This window comes from Tachysurus fulvidraco, chromosome 21, assembly GCF_022655615.1.
Source record: "Tachysurus fulvidraco isolate hzauxx_2018 chromosome 21, HZAU_PFXX_2.0, whole genome shotgun sequence".
Taxonomy (NCBI): domain Eukaryota; kingdom Metazoa; phylum Chordata; class Actinopteri; order Siluriformes; family Bagridae; genus Tachysurus; species Tachysurus fulvidraco.
Genome location: NC_062538.1, coordinates 9,148,248 through 9,158,247, shown reverse-complemented (window position 1 = coordinate 9,158,247; position 10,000 = coordinate 9,148,248). Strand labels below are relative to the sequence as shown.

General features: G+C 37.4%; 2 protein-coding genes across 3 annotated transcripts in view; one reads left to right on the top strand and one right to left on the bottom strand.

The window, feature by feature from the left end:
- The window catches only part of capslb (calcyphosine-like b), a 9,052-nt gene extending 3,265 nt beyond the window's left edge, over nt 1–5,787 (top strand). Inside the window, exons 3-6 of one of the 2 annotated variants that reach the window (XM_047805469.1) lie at nt 1,499–1,676; nt 2,184–2,393; nt 2,727–2,856; nt 4,418–4,552. In XM_047805469.1, the coding sequence (XP_047661425.1) occupies nt 1,499–1,676; nt 2,184–2,393; nt 2,727–2,828 (490 nt within the window). In that variant the 3' untranslated portion in view covers nt 2,829–2,856; nt 4,418–4,552. Of the gene's footprint in view, nt 1–1,498; nt 1,677–2,183; nt 2,394–2,726; nt 2,857–4,417 lie in introns of both variants that reach the window. The other variant, XM_027134150.2, reaches the window with a different exon arrangement.
- Nucleotides 5,788–5,925: 138 nt separating this feature from the next.
- Nucleotides 5,926–10,000, bottom strand: part of il7r (interleukin 7 receptor) — a 6,322-nt gene continuing 2,247 nt past the window's right edge. Inside the window, exons 6-8 of the mRNA XM_047805468.1 lie at nt 8,456–8,540; nt 8,301–8,370; nt 5,926–8,203 (exon numbers count right to left, since the gene is read on the bottom strand). Coding sequence (XP_047661424.1) covers nt 7,847–8,203; nt 8,301–8,370; nt 8,456–8,540 — 512 coding nt within the window. The 3' untranslated portion in view covers nt 5,926–7,846. The remainder of the gene's footprint in view (nt 8,204–8,300; nt 8,371–8,455; nt 8,541–10,000) is intronic.

Here is a 10,000-nt window from a genome sequence, read left to right as displayed (position 1 = left end):
GAATACATTAACTATGGTTCACTAGGTTACAGACTTCAATACCATAAGCCTGAAACACAGTTCACAGTTTGTTTGTTTTTTTTAAAAATATATACACATACAACAAACAGGGGACAAAGTGCTAGTTCAAGTATTTCATGGAAAAGTAGGTCTTCAAATGTCGTTTGAAGACAGCCAGTAACTCAGCGGTCCGGACCTCGGTGCCAGAACAGAAATGAGTCTTGTTGTATACTTACCCTGAGAGATGGTGGGACCAGTCGAGCAGTGCTGGTAGCTCTGAGGGTGTGAGGTGCAGTGCGAGGAGTGATGAGGGCTTTGAGGTAAGAGGGAGCTGGTCCATTTTTTGCTTTGTAGGCAAGCATCAGTGTTTTGAATCTGATGCGTGCAGCTACTGGAAGGGATCTCAGCCTGTGGAGGGATCGCAGCAGTGGGGTGGTATGCAAGAACTTAGCCAGGTTGAAAACAAGTCATTTTGGATCATTTGACAGATTGGGTTCATAGGTAGACCTTCCAGCGGTGAGGTACAGTAGTCCAGTCTTAAGATGACAAGAGACTTAACAAGTACCTGGGCAGCCTGTGTGAACAAAAATGACCTAGGGTTAGTCCTAATGTTGTAGAGAAGGAACTGACATGAGCGTGTCACATTAGCAACATGCAAGGAAAAGGACAGTTGAGTGAAGGGGAGATCAGATTGTTATGCAGGGATATAGCAAGATCATGACCTGGGGATGAAACACCTGGGATGATCAGCAGTTCAGATTTGCTAGGATTGAGCTTCAGCCGATGAGCCGTCATCCACGATGATATGTCTGCCAGACATGCTGAGATCTGAACAGAAGTTGTGGTATCTGAGAAGGGAAAGAAAAGATAAGTTGAGTCTCATCAGCATAGCAGTGGTAAGAGAACCCGTGTGAGGAAATGACTCCACCAAGTGAGTGAGTATACAGGGAAAAAAGGAGAGGACAAAGTATTGAGCCATGTGGGACACCAGTGGAGAGTCTGAGTGGAGCAGATGTCTTTCGACATCTTTAGTGACTTTCCAGGTAGGAAGCAAACCATTCCCACGCTGATCCGCAAACCCCAAGACTCCTGAGGGTGGACAGTAGAGTCTTGTGTTTGAGCGTATAAAACGCTGCTGAAAGGTCAAGGAGGATGAGGACAGATGACAGCTTTGCTGATCTAGCATCATGTAGTTTCTCAGAGACATCCAAAATGGCTGTCTCTATCGAATGTGCTGCTTTAAAGCCAGATTGGTTGGGATTTTGCAGGTTGTTCTGAGAGAGATAGACCAGTAGTCTAATAGTCCAATCTAATTGTCTAATAGTCTATAGACAATGCATTCAAGAATTTTTGAAAGAAAAGTGTGAAGTGATGCCGGTCTGTAGTTACTGATATCTCAGGATTTTTTCTTTACCTTGCTTATATCTCTTTGTCATTCTCAACATATCTTGAAACATGTCCAGTGTTTAGTCTGACTGCTGTGTTTGTTTATTTTTAGAGCTTTTCGCATTATGGATGACGACAAGAGCCGAACACTGGACCTGAAGGAGTTCATGAAGGGGCTGAACGACTACGGCGTTCTCATAGAGAAAGATGAGGCCATTGCACTTTTTCAGCAATTTGACAGGGATGGAAGTGGACAGATTGACTTTGATGAGTTTCTCCTCGTTCTCAGGGTAGCAACAAGAAACTTATTTTATTTAGCCTGTTACACATTTTTTATATTATAAATGCATTGACATCTAATACTCATGGTGTGAGTATCTCAGCTGACCTGAGAGCACTGAGCAGTATTAGAGTGTAGATAACAAAGTGCCATGCAGTAGAATGAAGGAAGCACGTGTTTCAGAATCCCTAATCCCTTTCATAACATTCATGAAATATCACTTTGTGGGCTTGCTTAAATTGCTCAGCACACTTACCTCAGCTGCTCTCTGTTAAATGTGCTCTTTAATAACCATAAGATGTTTTATTAAGTTTCTTGAACTCTAGGAAGGTTCTTTAGATCATATTGATATTTTTCTCAGAGAGAGCAGTTCATAGTCTGCTTTGCTTATATTACCATACTGCTATTATTTGTTGTTACAAAATAAGCATTGTACCATACAGTACATATTATTATCGATGCAGCCTTGTTTTATCTATTCTCTTAAGAAAGATTATATTTCCGCTTGCGATCACAGCCACCAATGTCCAACGCGAGGAAGGAGGTGGTCATGCAGGCTTTCAGAAAGCTGGACAAGACTGGTGATGGCGTGATCACCATTGAAGATCTGCAAGGAGTGTATAATGTGAAACATCACCCTAAATATCAGAACGGGGAATGGACTGAGGAGCAGATCTTCCGCAAATTCTTGGACAACTTTGATTCCCCGGATGATAAGGATGGCAAGGTGGGATAACACTCAAAAATCTCATCTCATATGATCTCATCTCATCTCATCTCATATCATATCATATCATATCATATCATATCATATCATATCATATCATATCATATCATATCATATCATCTCATATCATATCATATCATATCATATCATATCATATCATATATATATCAAATCATATCTGGAAGGAATTAGTATTGTATTATATCACTCATGGTTATAAATGTTTCTGGAAATAATTCAAAGAAGATTTCACACAACTGTTTTCCTTTTACTGTTTTTACATCGGATACTGCTGAATATTGCTTGCTGACTGTACCCTGTTTTGTGCATCAGGTCACTAAAGAGGAGTTTTTAAATTACTACGCTGGTGTGAGTGCCTCTATTGACACTGACATCTACTTTATTGTGATGATGAAAAATGCCTGGAAACTTTAAACTTACGTCTGCAAATGTCTGTCCCAGGGTAAAGTCCCACCGGATGGAAATCCTTCTTCTTTAAAAACATCAAGCCAGACTAAATCAGCACATGGAAAACAGATTTCTAACGTACCTGTCCTGATTCAATCAAACCAAAATCAGTCCTGTGACATTACGCTATAGACGAGACCAGCTAGAGACTGTGTGGTAAAGGTCATTAAGGGCTGTCTGTAGATTATAAACCCTAAAAGGCATGGTTTATGGGGAAAAAAAGTATATGCATTTATTTTGATACAGAGCTAGATATGAGCTAAGCTGACTAACAGCTAACCTGAAGTTTACGTCATATCAGAGCCTCATTTCTTATTCAAAATATTTATAATCCTAACTGCTGATGCTGGATACTGTAAGATAACAGTGTACCTGAAAGAATTTATAGTTCTATCATAAATATTCACAAGCTTAGCTGCTGATGTTAGCTAGCTTGCTAATATTAGCTAACCTGTCAGACCTTCTGAAAGAATTTATAATCATATCATTGACTATATCATAAATATTCAGAATCTTAAGTGCTCAAATAATATAAGCTAACCTATCAGAGCTTCTGAGAGACTTTTAAGTCATATCATTGACTATATCAAAATATTCAGAATTTAAGCTGCAAACATGAGTCGGTTTGGTAAAAGCACAACCTGACAGAATTTCACAGAGAATCTTTCATGTATTAATGTTAACCGTTTACTGTACATATTTTTAACCATTACCATGAGCAAACCTAACAGGATTTCTAAAAGGATTTTTAATTTATATTCCTAAATGTTCTTACCTGCTAACAGTCAGCTTGTAAATTGAATTTTATCCCATCAGGATTTCTGAGAGAATGTTTGTTGGTTTCATTTCACTGCCAATGGACACAAACCATTCCAGTAAAAAATAAATAAATAGCCCCACAGAATAAATAACTTCACAAGTTCTGATGTCTGTATAGAAGGTTCATAGCGTTTAGTTTTAATTACAGACTGCTTATGCGTTTTAATTGAATCAGGATCTGTGTTCACAACACTTGTAGATCTTTTCTCACAGCATAACATCAGTTTGAGAAATTTCAGAAATAAAAATGCTTCTAATGTCTTTCCCTACTTTCCTTCTTTGGATCCACTTTCCTAGGCTTATGGCTGTTCACAAAAGACACAGCAGACAAATTCTTAACACGGTGCAGTATTTCTCAGTGCAGTCAAGCAGCAGTCTCTCTATCTCTGTTATCTGAAAAAGGCAGGTGATGTGGCAAACCTGCTCCATGTAGCTTTTCTGTCTATTTAACTGTTGGCTTATTTAACGTTCGCACCTGCTTGTGTTTTTAACTGAGAAATACTCTTTTAGACTACTGCAGCCAGAAATGATCAATTACTCATATGACTGAACATGGGTACTGTAGTGTTTCTCCCTGGGTCTGTTGGGCATTTTTATCTATTCCTTCATCTTTCCATTTCACTGTGTAGCTACAACATGGGTGATGGAAATCTTTTTATCTTTATAAGGGAAAAATGTAGTGATCTTAGGGGGAATTTGTTTGGTGGAAATAATTTCATCCACTTTCCTCACTGTAGGTTACAAAAGAGGAGTTTTTCAACTATTACAGTGGAGTGAGTGCGTCCATCGACAGCGATGTCTACTTTATTCTGATGATGAAGACGGCATGGAAGCTATAAGAGTTTTCTAATCTTATTTTACTTAATTTATAACATATGAACATTTCACTGTGCTTTTGACATTTTATGAACCCCCGATTGTATAGAATAGTCACTTTTGTGATATTTGTGAATCATCAAGATTTTGACCTTTGATTTCCCTGTTGAGTATTCACAGTTTTGGTTCTTGTATTAGTAAACCTCTTTGGAGCTGGTTTAAGACTGATCACAGAAAAAAGCAGTGGGTGCAGAGATATACAGATAGACCTTAATGCACTCACAGCTACTACGGATTTAGCAAAGCCGATCTATCCACTGGTGTTTTTTTGTGGTGGAAGGAAACCAGAGAATCCCATGAGGTAATGAGCATGAGGAGAGCATGGGCTCAGGATGGAACCAGGGAGCTGTGAGGCAGCAACACTACCCAATGTACCACCTTGCTGCCCTACAGTTACCTTATTATTGCTGGTGTGTGCAGTGTACACTGGGAACAGTGTTAAACTAAATGAAGGCTGCTCAGAATTTGCTCATATATGTATACAAACCCAGGCACCTTTTTTTTTTACACTACACAACATTGTGATTTAAGTAAAACGCCAAGCCCTTAATCTCAGCTGGGCCAAATTAAGGACCATTTTACCATTTCCTTCCAAACACACACCAGCCGATAACACTTCCTGGGACACTTGTGGACGAGCAGTATATATTCCAGATAAATCTTAGACCTGGGTGAGACTCCTAGAGGTTATGATGATATGCTTAACAACACGTGCATGCTTAATAATTTGTAACTAGAATAGAAATATCCAGTGCTGATTCACTGTCGATTGAGGTGTGTTGACATTTGCAATAATACAAAAAAATTACATTAAAGATACAATTAGTTACTTTTAAATGTATTCCTAAATCTACAGGATGTCCGAAAAGTCAGGAACCAATGAGAATATGTCATTGGATTGTGACATTTTGGCCACCCTTTATAATGATCATCCTTTAAAAAACACTACAGCTTGCTTCAGGCTTCAGTTACATTATTTCTGGGACAGGACTTTGCTACCCCCCACCCACACACACACACACACACACACACACCTTCGTCACACTAAATCTGCTCAGCTCACCCTCTTTGCATAAAATGCAAATCATAAGGCATATGTAGTTTCAGTAGAGAAAATCTCATCATCACAATCTTCCTCTTTAAATCAGCTTCATAATAAAAAAAACAAGTCTTAGGTTTTAATATGTTGTTCTGTTATGCAAAATTTTTAATAAATGATTATTGCAATGTACTATACACTGTAAATGCTTTGTGGTAATAAAAGAATTCCTTTTAAGAGATTGTCAGAGATGCAACTAAGTTACAAACAGTGATTTGGAATATATCTGAGTATATATTTATCTTTACAGTCAACCGGACACAGTGGGCATAGTTTATCAAGCTGGATATGATCAGATTTATTTGTTAATGGTTTGTGGGCAGTGCTTTCACATAAAACATGGTCTTTATGAATATCCAGTTTATTTGGAATACAATCGTAGAAGTTTTTTTTTTGGTTTGGTTCAAATTAATAACCTGAAAGTTATCATTTAATAACAAATCCATAAATGAAGTTAAATAAGATTAAATACTGTAAATAAGACGTGATATCTACATATACGTATGCTTACAAAAGAAAAGCAGGGTTACCTTTACCTTATAACTCAACTATAAAATGTTATTGCATTTTGGCATATTGAAATATTGATAAATGGGGATAAAATTTTTGGATACATTTTAAATTGTATTACAAATATTTCATATATATATATACACACACACACACATACAGTATTTATATAAACTTAACATGGTAATGCTATTAAAACCTTTGCCATCTGTGCTGTTGTGTGAGAAAACATTCCCCTCTGACTTACTGAACTCGTCATACAAAAAGTAGAAGAAACAAAATGAAGAAATTCCGTGTAGTCACTGTCTTTACTGTAATAGTGACTGAGGTTAGCAGCTGTGGTGGTTAGAAGGGCCCATGTTTGTAAATGACTGAACTCCAAATATGCTAACAGCTTCTTTGTACCATCCTGACATCGTAATTATGAAATGTTTATAACATTTACATATGTTTCTGTTGGAAAAGCCAATTCAACAGTAGCTGAGGTGATGCTGCACAGTGTAGTTTCGTACAGTAGTTACATACATACAATACAGAGTCACAAAGTTGAAGAGAAATACATACACTACATACATAATCTGGAGGATAAAACACCACTTGAAGATAACATGTGGCAGAGGTTGAAACAAAAAAAACAAGATTGCACAATACATTCTATGCGGTTTTACTTCCTACATTTAGAGCCAACTGAGCAAACAGAGTAATGGATTGGCCTTCAAAATGGCATCTGGGTTTCCCCCCAAAAGAAAAAAGAAACATTTCTTGTTTCGACATTTTTTTTAGGATTTACTTAAAAAGACTATCACTACAGGTACTTATAAATTAATCAGAATAATACTTAATAGGAAATGCTAGCTTAACCTTGCTAGCAGTATTGCAAACTAAATGACAAAAGAGCCATAACTAAACTGAAACTACATTACCGAAGCTACATTATGCATGTTACTATGTCAGCTAATTAAAAAAGCTGCATGTCAACATTTAGGTTATGTCAGCAGAGAATAATGCATTTGAGTCATTTGCTGTCAAACGTCAGACAAGACGTAGCAACATAAAGGATTAATACATTTTTTTACATCAAGAAAATGTAAATGTTTTCAGAGCTAACTAATTCAACAAACTGTGAGCTGCTTGATTCGAAATAGGGAATGGCTTCTATAGAAACACTAATGTTTCACTATCTTTATTGGTTGCTAGGATTAACAGTAATCTGCTAAACTTCCAACACCGGTGGTTTTATAGATGATGAGTTTCTCTTATAAGAATCTGCACCAACTTTTCTCCTCCACATATACTGTAGCTCAGTGGTGCTATAATATGATGACTCATGTTGTAGGTATAAAGGCTTGCTCTGGCATGTACAGAAAAGGAAATTACACTACAACACTGTTAAGCATTTGGAGTTCAAGCTCATGGTTTAGAGACTTTCAGAGTAAATTAGCAGCGAGCGATATTTAAACCAGTTATATATTTGTCTTCACAATCTAACCATGGTTCCTCGAAGTCAGACAATGACAATGAGGACCTGACAATCATGCATAATATCCATCTTTGCATCAATCGGCCATTTGCTGATTATTTTATTGATCTGGTTTCTGGTTCCATGAGGATAAGAGCAGCCTGAAAAAAATGAGCAGCTAACTGTGAGAGATTTACCCGTTTACCTGAATTTCTCTCCATCTCACTGGGTTTTATAGAGGCTCGACATGGTGACATATGTCTCATCATTTGAATGTCTTTGTAGAGCCGTTACATTTTTACAGCCAGGGTTATTGTGCACATCCTCAGCAGATGCACTTTCGTCTAACAGCTTTAGTTGGGATGTCTCCGATTCCAGACTTTGGTCCTCATCATCATCCTGCTTCTCAAACGTTGAAGTGGGACGAGAGGATTTCAAGGCCACGACTTCATCGCAGGATTCTGTGGTGTCACTCTGGTCATCACCAAACTCGGGGGTGAACTTCTTCTCTTCAGTGTAAACCACTGGATAAATTTTGAAATCCTTGAAGATTTCGGGGCTGAAACTTACAGGTAAATGCTGTAACACAACGGTTTATTAATTCATTAGTTTCCACCTTGATTTGATTAGTGTATACACACCTAGTGATAATAAATCGTAACTTGACTTTTCCCACCTTTTGTCTGTGGATTTGAGCGAGAGTGTCCTTTGGTCCTGGAACGTCAGGGAAAATGCAGGTCTGTATCCTAGGAGAGGCAAAATGCATAGAAACTCAAGCCAACAATAAAATCCAAACATTATATGCAATCTTTGAGATGAAAATTCCCTCACTCATTCTTCCATCGATAAATCAGAAACGCAATCACAGTCACCACAATGGGAACTGGGAGGAGCTTGTACAAAACAGAAGGAACCCCTGCAAATGAAAAAAGGTCATCAACATCACCCTGGTGTCACTCTATACTACTGAGTGTTCTTATATTTTTATAATTCAGGGATTATATGGGACTGTAATCAATAAGCAAGTGTTTACAACTGCATTGTAAACTATAAGACATTCTTGTTCTATAGGAAGACATTTTTAAATAATTATACTAACAATAATACCACTCCTACTACACTTCATGGCATTTGTCTGATGACCATATCCAGAGACACATTTATCTCATTTATACAACTAAACAATTGAGGGCCTTGCTCAGGGGCCCTGCAGTGGCAGCTTGGTGGTCCAGGAATTCAAACTCACAACCTTCTTACCACCACTTGCCCCTGCTACCACTACCAGTGCTACTACAATTACTACAACTAACACTACTACTAGTACTACTACCTCTCCTACTACCATTGCTACTACTACTACCACTAATAATAATTATAATACAATTGTGTGAAAATGTTGCTTGAGACAGGATCATTCCCCAGATAGGATGCAGATCCATCACAGGGTTTCATACAGATACTTTTACACAATAGGACTGGTTTAGACTAGCCAATTCACCTATCAGCAATAGGTAGGAATCTCCCATGCGCACAGGGAGAACACATGACAGTCCAAACAGGCAGTAACCTGAACTCAGGATGAGACTGCAGGCCATAACGCTGTGAGTCAGCAACGCTACCCGCTGCACCACTGTACCACTCTTATATTCTATAGTTTATCTACAATGTTAAAATGTTAGAAATATTCAATGTGGGACCTTAAAAAACCATAAAGCAAACATCAATATTTAAAGAACGTGTGCCATTCTCAGGGGACAGGAAAATGTGCGTGTGATAAAGTGGAGAGGAACTGAAACTGATTAGAGGATATGAAAGATGTTTGAGGCTGTGATATCACATACATAATGGAGGATTTTCTACTTTTTTTTGCGTACTAATTACTCGAAATATAAACGTCACAGAAACCTAGTGTGTCTGGTTGATGTAAATGAAAGTATTTCTCATGTGGTTCTATGGGTTTGCACTAACGTTTCACTTATTTATAATAATCTTTTGTATATTTTTATGTTCAGAATTTCAAGTGCTTAACTGTAACACATTAGTGATAAATTAGTCCAGATTATTTTTTTTTCACATATGAATGAATGCAAAAAAATTATATATTTTACAAGTTATGTAAAAGAATATAAAATACTTAAAAGGTACGATACAAGAATGGCAGTGAAAATAAGTAAAATGAAACCATAAAAGATTTAAGCACTGTGTTAATGTTAATATTGATGAAATGGTAAAAAAAAAAAAAGAAATCTTTCAAATAGAAAGCTGTATTCACAGCTCCTAGGGATTAGCAGGAAGCATGCTGAAGTTGCTTGTAAGGGCTGTAATGCTTCAAGAGATAAGGAAGCCATAAATGAGTCAGTAAAAACTTTCATTGAA